The sequence below is a fragment of the Phascolarctos cinereus genome, unplaced genomic scaffold, assembly GCF_003287225.1.
Source record: "Phascolarctos cinereus isolate Bilbo 61053 unplaced genomic scaffold, phaCin_HiC Scaffold_1;HRSCAF=81, whole genome shotgun sequence".
Taxonomy (NCBI): Eukaryota; Metazoa; Chordata; class Mammalia; order Diprotodontia; family Phascolarctidae; genus Phascolarctos; species Phascolarctos cinereus.
The window spans coordinates 65,664,728-65,684,597 of record NW_027555514.1 but is presented as its reverse complement, the minus strand read 5'-3'; the positions used below and the strand labels follow the sequence as shown (position 1 = coordinate 65,684,597).

Genomic DNA, 19,870 nt, shown 5'->3' with positions numbered 1-19,870 from the left:
TTTGCACAGCTATGGAGCATGGTAGAATGGAGGAAAAAAAAACATTTATTGGATTGGGTTAGAGTCCTCATTCTCACACTTACTAACAGTGGATAACTCATCTCTCTGACCATCACCTTTCTCATGTTTAAAATGGCATTAATAATACTTGCCCTGTCTACACCGTAAGAACATTGTAACTATCAAATGAAATGCATGTAAAATTCTTTGTAAACCATAAAGTATTCTGTAAACAAGAGCTATTATGTACAGGTGTGACCATGTCCTTCTCCAGTTCAGAAACACCTGTTGCCTAGAGAACAAAATGCAAATTAACTTAGCTTGGCATTTAAGGCCTTCTACAATCTGGTGCCTGCCTACTTACTTACCTTTCCAACCTTAGATTTCACTACTTTCCTTATTGTTTTATGTGTTACTACCAAACTGGATAACTAGTTATACTTTCCTTTTTGTACAGGCCACTTCCCCTGCCTAAAAAGACATTCCTTTGACATCTCTAACATGAGAGAGTTAGTACTCAAATATTTATTAATTGATTGAAAGGCCTAGGATATACAAGTGCCCTGAGCTACATAAAAATCTCTAGGTTCCTGAAGGGGAGAAATTCTCCAAATGTGGGTAGTGATTTGTTAATTTAAAGTATATCACCCAAGTTGAATATAGGGCCATTAATTGAATAAGAATTAATAGTTCTTCCTTTGGCTTCGTATTTAAATTTTTTTTTTTAAATCTGAACTGTTAACTTCAAATGAATTATGTAAATATTTTCAAAGCTCTCAAGGGTAGCATTCATTTGGGAATGTATTGTGACCCAACTGAGCTGTGTGAATTTGAAACATAAATATTTGAAGCGATCTTTTTGAGGGCATAGAAGTTAAATAGTTGTTGCTTTTAGCGAAAATAATTGGATTTTTTTTTCATTTGGTTTATCATATTGCTTGAGGCAAACATTAATCTTAGAAATTATTTTTATTTGGTGCGTTGGCTGACTATTATTATTATTGTTCTTCAGGACCCGTGGGAGTAGGATTAAATGAACTAAAACGAAAGTTGCTGATTAGCGATACACAACATTATGGTGTGACAGTGCCGCGTAAGTAACATTCTGTGTAACAGACCCTTAAAAGTTCTCTTTTCTTAGCTCCTTTAATTTTTCTAACATTCTGGACTCAAATACACTTAAATCTAGTTTTCTTCTAAATAAAATATCCTTTCAAATCATTTCCTAGGGCAAAATCCAAAATTTTCAGGATATTTCACCAGGTTTCTATTTTAAGACTAAAACCTGCAGAGAGAGCAAAAGGACTTCATATGATACAGCGTTATAGACCTATCTTAATTATTTCTTTAATAAACTGGTGAATTCTGCTAAACTGAGTTTTTCTAATCATCAACTTCAAATGTGGTAGAGTTTCTTTTCAGCACACTTTTATGTCTATTTTTTTATAATAACTGTTATTTTCACAGGCATTCTTACAAATGAAATGTGATGTTAGAAGTGTTTCTATCTCCAGAATAAACGTCATTTGACTACTTAATATGTTGATGTTAAGAAAACTGTCTAAAAAGCTAAATTGAAATGTTGGCTTTCTCAAGCAGTTTCAGTACTACCAATAATAAAAAAAATACTGTTTATATATTGCCATTAGCAATGTTCTCTTGTTGTGGAAGAGTTCATGTTTATTTCTAGATTCTGGTTCTTTTTTACCCTAAGTTACTCCATTACTAATTTTTTCCAAACAATTGTTTCATTTTTTTTTTTTTAGCTTTAAGTTACAGGGCAGCTGACATTACAGGAAGGTGAAAGAAAACCTGGACCTGGGCAATTTTAAATACTTTCCTCTCTTTGATTTCCTTACAGTCAGTCAGTTTTTCTAATATATAGCTGATGAGAAATAAGACATTAGGAGGGTTGGTCTGAAAAGTTGTTACACATTTATTTCCTCCCTCTCTAATAGCTTAGTTGTTGCCAAGGAAAAACTCAGGTGTTTTGAAATTAGTGAGCTTGGGAGTAGCTCAGGGCCAACATTGGTTGGCAGTATTAAATGTTATTAGCCCATATAGAGCTAGTACTGCCCTGTGAAGCAATGAATCTGTATTTTTGTATCTCTGAAAGTCATGACATAAATTCATTATGGATGCTCAACGAAACCATCAAATTTATTTTCCCTTATTTTGAATTATAAAATTTTTGTAGAGTTAAAAGTCTTTAAATTTGAACTCCATCTTGGAAAACATGATTGCTTACCTCATGCAGTTGTAATAATTAGCTCTTCTTTGAAAGGAATCATAAAAGCATAGATTCTAATGTTGGAAGGGACTTAAAAGGCCTTCTGGTCCAACCTATACCTAAGCAAGAATCCATTCTATATAACATCCTCTAGCAAGTGGTTATGTAGCTCTCTTCTTGAAGAGCTCCAGTGAAGGAGAAAGCACTGCCTGTCAGGATAGCCCAGTCCACTTTTTGAACAGCTCTAATCGTTCCATAAAGCCTATGTTTTTCTGTAACTTCTTTTTTATTCCTTTTCCGTTAATTAAATGTTACTACTTTCATTTTGCAAAAAACTGCCTTTTCCTTTTCTGTCTCCATATCCTACCCCTATTGAGAAAGAAAGAAAAATGCAACCCATATAATAAACATGAAGAGTCAAGCAAAACAAATTCTCACATTGGCCGTGTCCAAAACAAAATGTTATCCATCTGTACCCTGAATCCATCAATCTATCACCTGTCAGGAGGTGGTAGCATCTGCTCCATCAGTTCTACCCATTGTTCCTAGCTCTGCCCTTCTAACCCTTCTTTCACATGACTGCTTTTTAAAAAAGCTCCTTAAGATTACTGTCACATCAGCAGGCCAAACATTCCCACTTCCTTTGTTCTGTCGTCCTATTCCATAGTCCTCAGTCCTTTCACCATCCTGTTCATCTTTTTTTTTTTTTAAGGCAGTTGGGGTTAAATGACTTGCCCAAGGTCACACAGCTAGTAAGTGCCAAGTGGTCTGAGGCCGGATTTGAACTCAGGTCCTCCTGACTTCAGGGCCAGTGCTCTATCCACTGCACCACCTAGCTGCCCCCATCTTTTTTTTTTTAAAGAAACATTTCTACTTGTCTATGCCCCTTCTAAATCAAAGTACTGTAGATCACAGATGTCAGACAAGCAGTCCACACTTTTAAGTGAGGAAAGGTGTGTTAAAATATACCTGGGAAATATTTAACGAAGTAAAAATATAATAAACATAGATAATGTTAATATGTGGTTTTCTTAGTCAGTACATGGCCTGCAGAGATTCTTATGTGTGCTTTAGTGGCCCCCATTTTTATTTGAGTTTGACACCACTGGTCTATACGTCATCTGTATAAGAGTATAGGAATCTTTCCCTTAATCTGTATACTCCTTCGCTTAACTTAGAAAAGTGTTAGCTTATTGGGGGCAGGGAGGAAAGGAGGCTTCCATGTCACTCTGTTAATTCACATTGTACTTTTAGTCCACTAAAATCACCATATCTTTCACGGAAATTTTGACATAACCATTCATCCTCTATACTGCACTTCCCAAATTGATGTTTCTTGAAACCAAATGTGAACCTTTACATTTATTCTTACTAAATTCCACTTTGCAACATTTGGTTTTTCATCATAGCCTGTTGAGATCTTTTGGGTTTATTAAAAACACTGCATAATTTCCCAAATGCATTCCAGCCTTCTCTCCTCATCAGAGTCAATCCAGAGCAAAAATTCTTAAATTTTTGTGTGTCACAGACCCTTTGGCAGTTTGATACAACCACTGGATTCCTTTTCAGAATAATGGTTTTAAATGAATAAAATATATAGCATTACAAAGTAAAACGGCTATTTTGAAATAAAGTTCTCAAAATGTTTATTTTCTAAAAGCAAGGTAATGCCCCCCAGGTTAATAACCTGTAATCTAGAAAAGGGCTCCTCAGTGTACTGTATGAACTCCTTGTAGAGGATTTACAGAAGGATATAGATAAGAGGAAGTATTCCTAGCGACAAGGAACATAGGTCCACTGAAATAGATATCACCCCAACTTTAAGGGTGCTTTATATTGATGAATGGATATGAATTTATATCATTTATAGGAATAATTTGGGATTTTAGGAGCAAATAACATATTTTTTAAATATTAAATATATTTTTTCCAATTACATGTAAAAAAATTCTTAACATTTCTTTTTTAAAATTTTAAGTTCCATATTCTCTCTCTCCTGCCCTCCCATCTCACCTCTTTGAAAAGGCAAGGAATTTGATATAGATTATACGTGTGCAGTCATGCAAAATATTTCTAAATTAGTCATGTTGTGAAAGAAAACACAGACCAAAAAAATAATAAAGAAAGTTTAAAAAGTATGCTTTGATCTGCATTTAGACTCCATCATTACTTTCTCTGGAGGTGGAGGGAATTTTTCATCTTAAGTCCTTGGGAATTGTCTTGGATCATTATATTGCCCCGAGTAGCTAAGCCTTTCACATGGATCACTGTACAATATTGCTTTTACTGTGTACAGTGTTCTCCTGGTTCTGTTCACTTCACTTTGCACCAGTTCATATGAGTTTTCCCATGTTTTTCTGAAAGCATTCTGTTCATCATTTCTTAGCACAAAGTATTCCTTCACAATCATATACCATAATTTGTTCAACCATTCCCTAATTGATGGGTATCCTGTCAGTTTCCAATTCTTTGCCACCACTGAAAGAGCTGCTATAAATATTTTTGTAAATATAGGACCTTTTTTCCCCCTTAGATCTCTCTGGGGCACTAACCTAGTACTGATATTGCCATATCACAGGGTATACACAGTTTTTTAGTTCTTTGGGCATAGTTCCAAATTGCTCTCCAGAATGGTTGAATCAGTTAACAACTCTGCCAACAATGCATTAGTGTCCCTATTTTTCCATATCTCCTCCAACATTTATCATTTTCCTTTACTATCATATTAGTTGATCTGACAGGTGTATAGTGGCACTTCAGAGTTGTTTTAATTTGTATTTCTCTAATCAGTGGTGATATAGAACATTTTTTAAATGACTAGAGATAGCTTTGATTACTTTATCTGAGAACCGCCTGTTCATATCCTTTCACCATTTGTCAATTGGAGAATGATTTGTATTCTTATAAATTTGACTCAGTTCCGTATATATTTGAGAAATGAGGCCTTTATCAGACACATTTGCTGTAAAAAAAAAATTTTTTTCCCTGCTTTCTGCTTTTTTTCCCCCCAATGTTGGCTGCATTGGGTTTGTTTGAGCAAAACCTTTTAAATTTAATATAGTCATAATTATCCATTTTATATCTGATAGTGCTCTCTATCTCTCATTTGGCCATAAATTTTTGTTGGTCTATACCTAGTTTCTGCCAAACTGCTTTCCGGTTTTGCCTGCAATTTTTGTCAGATAGTGAGTTCTTGTCCTAAAAGCTTGGATCTTGAGCAAATACTTCCTTGTCTAGCAACCAGTTTTTCTGATTCCATGAAATATTTTGGTTAAATTATAGTTTGGAAGACTATAGTTCTCCCAGAATGTCTTGGGAGGCCATAAATGTATTTTTCAAATACATTATAGTCATCAATTAGAGACTAAACTATAGCTTTGATTATGCTAATGCAGAATTTAGTGTCATGATTTCCACACACAATGAAAAGAACATCAGAAGTTATAATTAAGCAAAAATATATATCCTTACTAGTAGATTGCTAGTAGAGTAAGTTCCTCTGTTTTTAATGTCTTAAGAACTATGTATAACTTAAAAGACAAAGAGGTTTTCCCTCTTTCAAGTTAAATGAAGTCATGATTCAATCAACAGAAATGTGCAGTTGAGAGTGTCTGCCTTGTGCTTACCCTGGGAGTGTCCTGAATTGTCTTTAAGATGTTTTTGTCCTTTAGGATTGTCATAAAAAGGAAGTGAGGGCCAAAGTCTCTTAATGTTTTCACTCCATTTCTCTTCCCCTTCTTCTTTTTCTTTTTCTTCTTCTTCATCGTCTTCTTCCCCAGCTGCTAATTAATTGTCAGATCCAGGACTCAAACCTCAGACTTTTTAATACCAAGTCTGATGGACCATTCCTACTTTACCAAACATTTCGGTTATGTGAGAATTATATCTGTGACCTAATGATATGAAAATGAATTATGGCTTATATACATCAATATCTATCTAATACAGATTTCACACACAAACTCTTGTTAGGTTCCTCAGAGAGACCCTGCCTATGGAGTTTTTGTGCATCAGCCATTAATTGGAAGGACAGTTTTGATCTGATTTGCTACTTTGCACTTTGATTGATCTTCTCTTCAACAATTAACAGTTTCTCAGCGTAGTTGCATTCTGTACATTTTCTCCACTGCCCTCCCAAACTCCATTCTTCTACAAATCAATGACTTCACTTTCCCCTGATTCCTAGATTTTAGTGTATCTCCTTTTCACTACTGAAGCCAATGGACTCTTTTTTCCTCACCACCACTTATTTAACTAGCTTCTGTGTCTCTCATTAAGAATTATGGAATTTGAATTTTCCACTTAGTAAGACAAACAGAATGAGATCATGGTAGCCTGGCATAATGTGTAGTGGGCTGGTCCCAGAGTCAGGAAGACTTGATTTCAAGGCCTGCCTACGGTATATAGGGCTTGTGTCACTATGGGCCAGTCACACTGCTTCTAAGTGCCCTGGACAGTTCTCAAATGCTGTAAGCAGTAGACATCAGTAGAGGGCCTTTCCATACCAGGAGTTGTCTACACAGAAGAAATCATCAACCTACTATTCTCCCTCATACTCCACCCCAGCAAAAAGAAAGTTGACCTGCTAACCAGAGTCCCGTGGATTAAAATGGTTGTGCTCTATAATTTTATTCCATCTATAGAATATTTGGGAAGGATTTACGAGAAATGTTTTTTAAGCAAGAGAACATAATTTTCATAGATTTTTCTTTTAGAGGAATCGCAAGAGAACATAATTTTCATAGATTTTTCTTTTAGAGGAATCATTCTTCCTTATCTCACTATAGATCTTATTTTCACTACCCCATCGACAGATCATATACCAAATTACGGCATTTTTTTAATATCTTATCTCATTAGCTAAGCTATAAACTCAAATCCTTGGTCATAATTGTTTCAAAGATGTCTGATTTTATTGATATGGGCTTTTCTGCACGCATGCACAGTCTTTTCAGTTCCTTGGTAAAGTTTCTGAGGCCAGAAAAATCTGTAATCCTCTAGTTAACCTGGTGATGACCTTCTCCAAAATTAGCTGGACTGGTTTACATACATAAAACATAAAGTCTGCCTCTAGGCCTCTTCTTACTGCTTTTCTTTCTTGGAAGGAACTGCCAAAGCTTACACTTTACTGATCTATCTACAAAATCCCTGGGGTACCTCCACACCACCATAGGCATTGGGGTAGGATTTTAGTGGAGAGTATATAATTACATAACCAATAAATAATTGTTGAATTAAGTCATATCATTGAACTGAATATTGCCTCTTTGCCACTGTGGCAACTTATGCCTAAAATACATGCCTTGACTTAATGGAGTGCATTGCTGAATAAAAGCTCATCCTCCGAGCAGCTCTTACACACAACTGCCTGCCAGACCTGAACTTTTGAATAGTGATCATGACATCACAGGATCTTGAAATGGAACTTGGCCTTAGTGAATTCTTTAGTATTAAAAAAATCTGCTCAAAAAAATCTCTGTGACACCTGTTTTTTAGGCAGAAACAAAATTGCTTATGTACAAATTGATGTCAGGACCTGAGAATTCAAATTGTCTAAAGTTAGCCAAACTAGTAGTAGAAATATGTTTGCACATGTGTAGCCGTGTTGCAATTAACATAACATTAGCATTTTCACATATATTCTCACTTGGGAAGATAATGGCTGCATCATTTTTTAAAATTGTTACTGAGCTGGTTTTTTCCTTTATTATGATATATTTGCATATAAATAATATTTGTTAAGTTTTTACTTACAAATCTGAATATATAATTCACCTTGCTTGACGTGCCCAACTATAGGTTAGTTTTACATATTTCTCCCTGTAGTAAAATTTACTAACATGAATTAGTAGAAAAGATAGTCTGAATTACTGAAATATTTGAGTATTCTTTTTTTAAAAATGAAGACTTATCTTTGTCTAAGTATATATAACATTAAGGACTTGGGACGTGGCCAGGCTAAGGTCTGTCACTTAGTTTAGGAAATAGGAATGGATCATCATATGACCGGTGGGCAGCCTGGTACAGTGAGAAGAGCACTAGCTCAGGAATCAAAAGACCTGGGTTCAAATCTCTAGTCTATTCATACTACTTGTATGACCTTGTGCACATCATTTACCCTCTCTGTGCCTGGCCTCCTAACCTCTTTCCTTGACTCTGAAATAAGGGAGTTGGACTGGGGGGTGTCAGAGGTCCCTTCTAGCTCTAGAGTCGTGAGCTAGATTCCACTCCCCCCCCACCCCCTCCTGTGTATACTCCTCGTGGCTTGTCTTGGGCCCTTGGTGCTTTTATTGACTCCCTGAAATTTAAAAATCATCCCTACACAAATGACACATAAACCCGTCTTTTAGTTATCATAAATGCCATTGTAATAGCGTCTGAATTATTGAAACTTTATTGCATGTTAAGATATTCTGTTCTTTTGTATTAGTGATGCCACCGTTTCTTGGTTGTGGATTTGTTGTTTAAGGACAATAGCCAGTTGTAAGCATGTGTTTTGTGTGTGTGTTGTGTGTGTGTTTTGGTGGTTGATAATATGGAGCTTATCTAAAACTATTTTTAATTAAATCACAGACACTACCAGAGCAAGAAGAAGCCAAGAAAGTGATGGTGTTGAATATATTTTCATTTCCAAGCATTTGTTTGAGACAGATGTACAAAATAACAAGTATGTAGAAAACCTTTTAGAAGTCTAAAAGTAATTGCTAATATTGCTTTTTGTCATTTTTGGTAACCATGTCTCTTTTTTTCTGTTTAATATTTATTTTAACTTTCAAAACATCTGAAATCCAAAAAAGCATCATTTTAATAAGTGATTTTCATAGTCTGAAAAGAAAAATGAAAACACGTACCTCCAAAACATCTAACAATGTTACACCTTTCTTTAATGCATTTTTTTAACTAAAAGCATAATAATAGTTTTAGAGGAGGTTAATACTTGTATTTTTCCTACTTATTTGATAATATATTTTTGACAGCATTCCTTTACAATAGTGTGCTTATAATTTATATTAGGATATCTGGGTTCTGAACAGATACTTCCTGTTCTCATTAAATTCATGACCTACATGAAAATCCTGCAACCTCACTTCCCCCCCTTTTTCTTTTGCCCTCTTCACTCTTCAAAGACTTATGCTACAGTAACTATTATTATGGTAGCACCATTTGCTTGAATATTTTCCCCCAATTTTACTATTTGACCCTAAATATTTCAGGGAGCAATGTGTGTTTTAAGACAGGATTGTGGGATTTTATTGAAACTTCAAAATGTTCTTTTTTCTTTGGCATACTGTTTGTATTTTTATAGCATATAATCAGCTGCCCCGGCTCCATTAACCACCACCCTAGTTCCTCTTAGGTCTAAGCTGATTTTGGATATTCTGGAGTGTGCAGTGAAATTTCAGTAGTTTCTATTGTTTAGCTTATCCACTGTTTTATTGCATTGCATTAGTTCAGAACAGGAGGTGATGGAAAACATTAGTGTGCTGTTGGACCAAAGTACTTTTTTCTGTTTGACTGTAATACAAGCAGGTGTTACTGATTTGAAAATGTAAAATAGAAGATTTTTTTTAATTGACATGCTGAAGTACTTGGCAGTGTTCCTTTTTATAAAACATGGTAAAAATCACATATGTTCAGCAAAAATATCTTTTACATATGAATTATATCTTACAAAGTATAATATTTTTTGAAAAATTGGGAATAAGCCTGATAGAACTCTACCTCTTGGTTTTCTACAGGTTTATTGAGTATGGGGAATATAAGAACAACTACTATGGCACAAGTATAGACTCTGTTCGGTCTGTTCTGGCTAAAAACAAGGTTTGTTTGTTGGATGTTCAGCCTCATGTAAGTAAGCATTACACTTTTCAGTGTCCTTTGGCATCAAGTAATTGATTACATTTCATGACAGGGTTCCAAGAGAAAACTCTAATATTGATGAACAGTATCAGCTCAATTTGTATTCCACATCCTCCGTGGCCATTTATGGCCTTTTTAAGATGAAAGAAACATTTAAAAACAAATTGTGAAACCTTTAATTTAAAAAAATAAGCTTCTTGAAAACTTAACAATTTCTAAAATCTGCTTTCGTAATTTTAATACTTTGATCAATTTTTGTTGACTTCTATGAGACTCTTGCAAACACTCATAAAATCAATGTTTAAAAGCCCATCAGTTGTTCATGTATTAACTGTCTTAAGTGTTATAAATAGTTCAGTAAATGAAAGTTGTTTTTTTCTGTTGAATTCCCAGTCTTCTCTACTTGCTATTTGTTTTTATTACTTTAAGGAGATTCTATAACATGACACAAAAGTACATTTTTTACATTTAGCTGAATAGCCTTATTTTGACTTTTTGTTGAGTCAATGAATAGGCATTTATTAAGTAGCTGTTGCCCGTGGGATAAAATACAAAATCTTTAGCAGACATTATACTCTGTTCAGGAAAACAAAGGAAAAAAAACCAATTCCTACTCTCAAGGAACTTGCATTCTATCAGGATATCTGGACTTTGCATCAATAGATTTTTAATGTAACTGTAGTCACATTGGGTAAATTTTTTCATGGACCCCTATTAGTTGGTAAGTGTTGAAATCTAAGGAGTAAAAATATTTTTTCTCTTGAAAATTAGTAGCAGTTGTCCTTGAGGAAATAAAATTGCTCAATTCATATAAACCTGTTGTGGTTCTCCGTCTGCCTGTCTGACTGTTCCGTTTTAGACTTTGCCTCCTGCTGCCCGCTAAGTACTAGTATCCCCCAAGACCCTGAATTGTGTCCTTTAATTACATCCTTTCTGCCTTGGTGAACTCTTCAGTTCCTGTGCATTCAAACATCATCTCTGTGCATATAACTCTACTCAGAAGTTACATGTCTACCCTTAATGTCTCTTTTTAATTTTGACAACAAGCCAAATCAACAAGCATTTCATGAAGTGCCTACAAAGGAAGGTACACACCAGCTTCTGCCCTCAAGGAGCTCCCACTTCGATGGGGGAAACAACATGAGAATAACTAGCTAACAACAAGATGGACAGGATGCCTCGGAGTACATTTTAAAGGGAGGGAGAATCAGGAACAGCCTGTAACAGGCTTTAGAAGACAGTTTTGTGTTTGATCCTGAAGGAAATAGGGATGCTGAGGAGCGTACTGAATGGGCAGGTGAAATGGTGATGCTTGTGCTTGAGGAAGTTCACTTTAATATATGAGCAGAGGGGCAGCTAGGTGGCACAGTGGATAGAGCACTGGCCCTAAAGTCAGGAGGACCTGAGTTCAAATCCGGCCTCAGACCAAACACTAGACACTTACTAGCTGTGTGACCCTGGGCAAGTCACTTAACCCCAACTGCCTTAAAAAAAAATAGATTAGCAGAGGATGGCATGGAGTAAGGGGAGACCAACAGAAAGACTAGTGCAGTCATCTGAGCACGCAGTGCTGAGGGGCTAAAGGTGTGGGTGTCCAAAGAGGGAAGGGCTATAGAGAGATTACAGAAGTGGAATCGGTAGGACTTAACACCATATTGGCTGTGGGAGCTGAGAGAGAATGAGGAATCATGGGACCTAAGTTACAAGCCTGGATGACTGAGAGGATGGTGGAACCCTCAACAGTAAGAGTAAATTAGGAAGAGGGAATGGTTGGCTGGGAGGAGAAGGGGAGACAATGCATATCTCTCCTACAAAATTCCCCCTTTTTTGATTGATAGTATCATCATTGTTCTAGTCACCCAGGTTCATGTCTTTGACTCTTCCCTCACCCTTAACTGCCACAGCCAGTCAGTTTCCAAGTCTCATCAGCCCTACTTCCCTGATATCTCCCATCCTTTCCCTTTTTTTCCACTCAAGTAGCCTCTGCACCAGTTTGGGTTTTTATCACCTCTCTCCTGGACTTTGTAGTAGCTTCCTAATTAGTCTCCTTACTGCCCATCTCTTCCCTCTGTGGTCTTTCCCCACCTTAGCCACTAAATCAATATTCCCAAAACATAAACCATGTCACCCCCCTACCACCACCATCCTCAGAAATCTGTAGGAGTTTCCTTTTGCCTCTAGGTCAAAATACAAAATCCTCAACCTAGCATTTAAAGCCCTCTGCAGGCTGGTTCCTATGTGCCTTTCAAATTTTATTTCGTATTACTCCCTTCACACACACTTTCCTTTCCACAAAACTGGTCTGTTAGCTGTTCTACATATAAAACAATTCATCTGCAGCTTCCCTGTCTTTGCACCAGTAATATCCCTCCTCACCTCTTCCACTGGTTCCTTTAAAGCACAACTGAGGTGCCACCTTCTATGCAAGGTCCTTCCTGATTTCTTCCTATATGCAGTTGTGAGCACTGTCTTTGTCTCTCTGTCTGTCTGTCTGTCTCGCTCTCTCTCTCTTTCTCTCAATTACTTTGTACACAGCCTGTATTTTTTATGTGTATGTCATATCTGTCCAGGAGAATGTAAATTCCTTTTATGTGCAGGAACTATTTGTTAAGTTGAATTGAATCACATTGTAGTATAAATGCCTATGGAAGGTAGTAACAGGACATGCTATAAATGGGGTCTGCATTGCACGTCTGGTCCTTTAGATCTAGCTTTCTTATAAATACTGCTGAGATTGTCGAAGTTTGCCCTAATATCATTCTTTAATCACCCTGAATCAATCCCGTGCAACACATAAGTGCCAGAGCACTTCTGTGCAGAACACTCTGCATGGGGACAAAGACACAGAAATAGCTCTTGCCCTCAAGGAACCAAAATTCTCCTGGAGAAATATAACATGTACTCAGATTGATATAAAATATATTCAAAGTAATTTCAAGAACTTGAAATGTACTTTTTCCCCGCAGTAATGGATTCCTGAGCATTTAATTTGAAAGGCACCTCTTAGCTGTTTGCATTCTGCATCAGTCAGAGCATGATTTAAGGTGGTTTTCCCCATAAACAAGTGGATTTTCCACCATCTTTTCAGTGACCTCTTGTGATTTTCACCCAACAGAATTTTATCAGCAAATTAGATGCACTCAAAGACAAGTAACCTTGAATTGAAAAAGAATTCAAGCACTGTTTCTTTGTATACAGTATTCCTTTTTGAATGCACATTCACCTGTCAAGAAATGTGGCGAACTCATCACAATCTCTTTTTTCTCTCAGACAGTGAAGCATTTAAGAACGCTAGAATTCAAACCATTTGTTATATTTATAAAGCCTCCATCAATTGAGCGTCTGAGAGAGACAAGAAGAAATGCAAAGATTATTTCAAGTAGAGATGACCAAGGAACGGCAAAACCCTTTACAGTAAGTATGTTAACAGGCTGCTGAAATATGTGAGCAGCCCTGTGTGAGCTCATGCTATAGTGATCAACTTTGGAAAGAACATAATGTTATCAGATCGTATAACTTCAGTTCTGTAAAACTTTAGCATAGTTCTTAGGTATGGACTCTCTCCTGCTTCTGTAGATGCTGGTAGCTTATACTTTGCTAATCCAGTTCATCTTTATAGTACATGCTAAAATCTGCCTGTGAAAAGAATGAATTATAAAAGATCAATATTCATTTGGGTTTGCAAGCATATCAGGGATCTTGGTATGCAAATGTTAGCTATTTTTATTACCCAGGACACTTTATCAATCACAGATAAATGGGAAAAAAATTAAAGCTATTCTTTGTACTTGCTTGACAAATTGGGTGAAAAACACCATAATCTGCCGTTTACTTTCTCTTACATTGCCAACCAGACTTATCACAGTAACATAAAAGTTTAACAGAATGGCATCAACGAGAATATCCCAGCATCATACTTGGGAAAACAGTAACTATTTTACTGATTTAGCACAAGTTAAAACTTAGAAAAAGGCTGAAAAGTCAACTATGTCTTTTGTCGTTTATGTGCAAAGCTGCTGGTTCTGTATATATCTCCTCAGGGTGTTGTTAGAAAGCCAGTGGACGACCTAAGCAGCAACACAGCCCCACAGACACCAGGACTACGCAGGCTCTCTTTCCATTCATTTCTGCCGTGGCTACACACTGGCAGGACTGCTCACTGTTTCTCTGTGCCTCAGCATAACATTTTAGTTCTGCTTCTGGACCCCAAACAAAAAAGTAACCAAATTAAATTGGGCAAAGCTATGCCAAAACTATCTATCTTCAAACTTTATCAATATATTTTTTTTCATTTTTATACAACCATTGATCAAAAAACAAAAAAACTACTACTGATTTGTAAGATTCCTTTCAGTGGTAATGATTTTCTGAAAATCCAGACATCCATGTTTAATAGTTTTCATGATATAATTCACATTACCTAATGTTCTTGATTTGTAACCTACCCATGTTCAAATTTCATGGTTCAGTAATATGGCTACGAAATCCTATGTAGCACTAAAATGAACACTGAAATTAGTTATACTTAAAAGGTTTTCCATGGTTTAAAAATATGGTAACATAGCACTGGGATCTGGTATATTTAAATTTTCTTATATAATTATGAGTCGTGTAAAAAACTACTTTTTTTGCTGTTGCTTCAAAAAGCAAGTGAAAACCATTACTGAATTAGACATAAGAAGACACAGGGAAGCGATAATGAACTTCCTTTTGGAAAGGTACCAAACTCTGAAAAAGTAAAGTTAGTGTTCTTTAAAGTTAGTCATAATTCCTTTGCTAATAGTGAATATAAATAATGCAGTTGGTCAAAACATTAAACAGCTGAAAACATTTTCCTCCTGGTATTTCTGATACAGAAATGTCCCTGTATTAATCAGTGACTAATTAATTATGTTTTTAAAAGAGGGAAAAAGGAGAGATCTGCATGTTGGCAGGAAAGTATTAATTACAATTGATTCAGACAAATATAATTAAAAGTGGTGGCTTCTGAAAGTTGCAGTTAAAGAGTACAATTTTAATTATTAGAGTGATGGGAAATGAATGTTAACTCAGAACTAAATACAGTACTTTCAGAATATCTGTATTTGATGTGGATACGACGAGATATAATTGATCCTTTAAAATGTTTTTTTTGTAGGAAGAAGACTTTCAAGAAATGATTAAATCTGCACAGATAATGGAAAGTCAGTATGGCCATCTTTTTGACAAAATTATAGTAAATGATGATCTCACTGTGGCTTACAATGAGCTGAAAGCAACTTTTGACAAATTGGAGACAGATACTTATTGGGTTCCAGTGAGCTGGTTACATTCATAAGACTGAAAGAAGAAAATGTTTCAGAGTCATTGTTTAACAGAGTTAATGATTAAAAAGGAAGTAGTTGCCTTTTGATGGAAGGATTTTTAAATTTCTGTCACTGATAGGTGGTTTTTTAAATCTTATGTCACTGATGCAGTTACAGTTTTGATAAAGTTGAATGCTGATGTTATTTTCTTCTTTAAAGTCCTTTACCAGACTGAAGGTGTGCAAATAAGATCTAAATTTAATTTAAATGGAGTTTTGCCCAATTCTCTATTCTAAGCTAAGCCTTGAAACATCTGGTTGTCTTTAATATAGCTATATATCCACGATGAGGTTTAAATTTTTGTTTAAAAGAGAAGTTGCTAAAGACTTTAATATATATTGGAGATCAGTGTTTCAGTAGTCTCAGATGTGGTCACTGCCATAAAGTTTGCATGTTAGCAGTCAAAGGTAATATCATTACTTTAAATTGCAGTCCTTGAGACAAGCAGGACAGCTTAAGTTTTTCTGGATAGATCATCACAGTTTTAACTGGACTAACTATCAAGATGGGTTTCCTTGCCGTCCCTTGAAAATCTAAAGTTTGGGGTTTTTTTTTACCTATCCCATATATTCACAGTGTGTATATTTAAAATCTTTCATAAACAAATTGCCCAGTGAATTAAAAAATGAATTCTGAGAAGGGCTTGCGTGCTGTGAACAGACTTTATATATATTTGTAGGTGGCATAACAAAGACTTTAATAAGGGAAAATAGGTTATTTTAATATTACATATGGAACTTTATAAAATTTTCCTTATTGCATTAACACTTCATAAATTCAGTGATATCTTAAGATAAATAACAACAAAATAAATTTTTTAATCATCAGCAAAAATTTCAGGAGTCATTTTAAAGTAGATTTAGTCAGTCACATTTTTTTCTAGTAAATGACAGGAAAGTGTTTCACATTTGAAAAGCAGATATACTCAAGTTACTGTTAAAACACAGCAAATAAATGTTGCACTGATCTATTTAAAATTATAAGCAATTTGTTACCATATACTTGAAAAACATCCGATTCTTTTCAATTAGAAAATTTCACATTTAATTTTAGCTTTTATTATACTATTGAGACAAAGATCCATTTTTGATATTGACTAGACGCCATCTCAACCTCCTTGAATTTTTTATAACAGTAAATGAACAAACCAGGTATTTGTACACAACAGTTAAATGTGATTTTTCATTTTTCTTGATGTACTGCTGATGTGCAGAAACTCAGTAAAAAGCTTTAACATGCCTGTTAGCTGCGTAAGTGAATTTACCCTGCAACTACAGAGTGCAGCAGACCTTGCTAACCAAAAATCATCACATTTGTGGCATTCAAACAAGAAATGAATTTTTTATGTTCACATGTGAAGAAGAATGTAGATGTCTTGTTTAATTAAAAAAAAGAATTTAGTGAAACTTTATATATTTATGAAAGGGTTGAAAGGGACAGTAGGGTTTTTTAATTCCTTATCAGTATAGTTATTCATAAAATGGGTTATATGTGAAAGCGTAAATTGAAATGGTGGCTTTGTAAATCAGGCTCAACATTCCATGTAAATATTTGAGCATGGTTCGTGTACAGGTGGAGAGAGCCACCGGTGTGCTGTATTTTAAATGCGTGTTGGGCAGCCTGGTTTCCCTGCGTTTGTTTCAGGCTTATCGAGCGAGACAAGCAGATGTGACAGACAGAGCGTCAGATATCTCTCTAGGCTTGGGACACGTCGTTTCCCATCACAGATTTTACTCCAGTCACCATCATGATCTGTGGATACTCGGTCAGATCTTTATCACTGTTTATTACAAATGCTCGTTTCTGTTCCAGGCTCACATACCCAGTCACTTGTTCATTTAGGGACGCCAAGTCTGATGCTGCTCAAGCTGCCCTGACTGATGGCCCTTGAAAGAAATGTGAGTCCTGGATAAATATTTTCTTTTTTGTACACTCATGAAAATGTCCTTTAAATCATGTGTACCTGTATAAAACATGTAGTATTTAGCACTATTTCTCACCTCCCTAACCCTACCCTATCCCCGAAAAAGTACCCTTTGACCTGGAATATCCAGACAACAGAGGCAATATTGGATTTTTCAGAATGCCATGGTCTAAATGATCGCCCTGATTCTCCAAGTCACTTTGTGTATGGATGAAGCCTTAATGTAGTGCATGTTTGGCTCTTTTGTGGTCGTTAAGAAAGCCGTGTAGAATTCTACTATAAATCTGGAGAGGAAAGAGTACTGTTCTTATAGAGTTAATTGGAAATACTAACACCAAATACCCCCAAGGCTGTATTCTGATCTGTTTTATTACGGATCATACCAAGACAGTGTTTGTATGTGAAGGTAGCCCATTCCTAATACTTTAATAAATGAAGGTGATGGCGATTTGAAGAGGTTTGCACTTGAAAAATGTCAGCTAGTGATGAAGCTAAGCACACTTTTAGGCCACAATCCTATTTCTTAAAAACAGCTTTAATTAAAACTTAATCTGAATTTGTTGGACCGAAGGACAGCTAGAGGGATTTGCCAACATCGTGTAGCAGGAGGCCATTGATTCTGTATTTTGCCTCCTAACACGACAATTGCTTTATGAGCCTCACTGTAGCTCTTGGCAGTAGCTTAACAGACATATCCCAATTCCCAGGCTGGATTGTCAGCCAGCATCGAGAGCGTAGGGAACATTAAATTTTTAAAAGTCTGTGCATTAAAAAAGCCAAGTTGGATATGAAGACAATCCAAGATCAAGATGGAAAATCCACACTCCTCTGATTGACAAACTGTTGCTTCTTGTTGTTGCTGTTGTTTGAAGAAGAAGAAGAAGGGTGGGACTGAATATCAGGGAGTCAGTCACTGCGGTGCATTTTCATTTTTCCTAGACATTCTTTACCTGGAATGTACACATTACACCACACTCTCATTACTGGCTCTGAATATGCAGCACTCAGTTTCTGCAGTAAAAAGTTGGCCACATTTTTGTTCGTGCTTCTGAAATAAAGTATTTTGAAGAGATTTACTTCAGTTAGTGATTCACCATTGTAGACTAGAATGTGCTTTTACCGTGACATGCAGGCGCACATGAGAGTTACTGGTGTCTGAGAGGCCGTCCTAGTACCGTGTCATGACTGGCGCCATTTTCCCTCACGTTAGCAAGGACCTTTACTTTTCTGATCCACACCACTGCTGTTATAAAAACTGCCCCAAGACAAAGATGCTATTATTTATTTCCTGGTTTTCTTTTTAAAACTAATAAGGCTTTATAGATAAATAAAACAGAAGACTTTAATGTTAAAGCATATGCAAATTGTAATGTGTAGTTTTTTGAGAACTGTTTGATTCTGTTGGTATCTTGTACTTGGCTGTTTGCTGTAGCAAAACAGACATTGACATTTTGTACTATTGTATCCAGCACTATACTTGAACTTGCCATCAGTTTCTTAGTTGATGCCATGCCTGAAATATAAATTTACTTTCTTTCACTGAAAAATAAATTATTGACACAACATATCTGTGCTGGGTGTTTTGATTTTATTAGCCTCTATATGTGGTGGGTGTCAGTTTGTAAGAAAAGTGTATTATTCATTTGCTCTGATAGGCCTATATATTCAGTTATCTTCCTTCTGTAGATGACTTCCAAATGTATACATCCAGCCATAATCTCCAGCCATAATCTCTCTCCTGGGCTCCTTTCTTGCATCACCAACTGCCTGCAGTGACATTTCCACCTGGATGTCCCATAAAAATTTAAACTGAACATATCCAAAGTAGACCTCATTATCTTCCCACCACCCTACAGTCCCTTCTCTAAATTTCTTTTGTTGTTGTTGTTGTTGTTGAGGGTGCTGTCCTAAAGCAGAGATCTGACCAGGTAATAACAATGCCCATATTCACAAATCATCAGTGAAAACCCCAGTACATAGATGTAAGGGGATAGATTGTGCAACCAGAAATGACCAGAGGCCAGTGCAGCCTAGTGGAGTCAGGAACACCTGAGTTCAGACCCCACCTCTGACTCAGTGGCTCTGTGACTTTGTACAAGATACTGGCCCCCCAGTACCCCCAGGCAGCTCTCTGGCAATATTAATTATACGTATCGTCATGGCTGCCTTTTAATAAGCACTTGAAGGTTGGCAAATTGCTTTAACGTGCAGCATCACATCCGATCTACTCAACAACCCTATGAGGTCGGTACTTTTGCTGATGAGGAAACCTAAGTAGAGAGGGGTTCAGCCAGTGGGGGTCTGAAGCCTTTCGAACTGGGGTCTTCCTGATTCATACTTGGGTCCAGCATTCTCTCCACTATACCTCATTGACCTATGAGCCCCCCAAGACTTGCTAACTGGCGTTTTTAGAGTAGGAAATTCCTTAAGAGAGTTCACCATATCAGTACACCTCAGGTCAAGGGAAACAAAAATGACTAATATAGGAAATTGAGAAAAACATGAGAGATT

General features: G+C 36.2%; 1 protein-coding gene across 1 annotated transcript in view; it reads left to right on the top strand.

Annotated features, from left to right (window-relative positions):
* Window positions 1–18,924, top strand: part of MPP7 (MAGUK p55 scaffold protein 7) — a 268,281-nt gene extending 249,357 nt beyond the window's left edge. Inside the window, exons 13-17 of the mRNA XM_020990515.2 lie at window positions 1,013–1,093; window positions 8,804–8,897; window positions 9,970–10,078; window positions 13,361–13,504; window positions 15,228–18,924. Coding sequence (XP_020846174.1) covers window positions 1,013–1,093; window positions 8,804–8,897; window positions 9,970–10,078; window positions 13,361–13,504; window positions 15,228–15,407 — 608 coding nt within the window. The 3' untranslated portion in view covers window positions 15,408–18,924. The remainder of the gene's footprint in view (window positions 1–1,012; window positions 1,094–8,803; window positions 8,898–9,969; window positions 10,079–13,360; window positions 13,505–15,227) is intronic.
* Window positions 18,925–19,870: the final 946 nt, after the last annotated feature.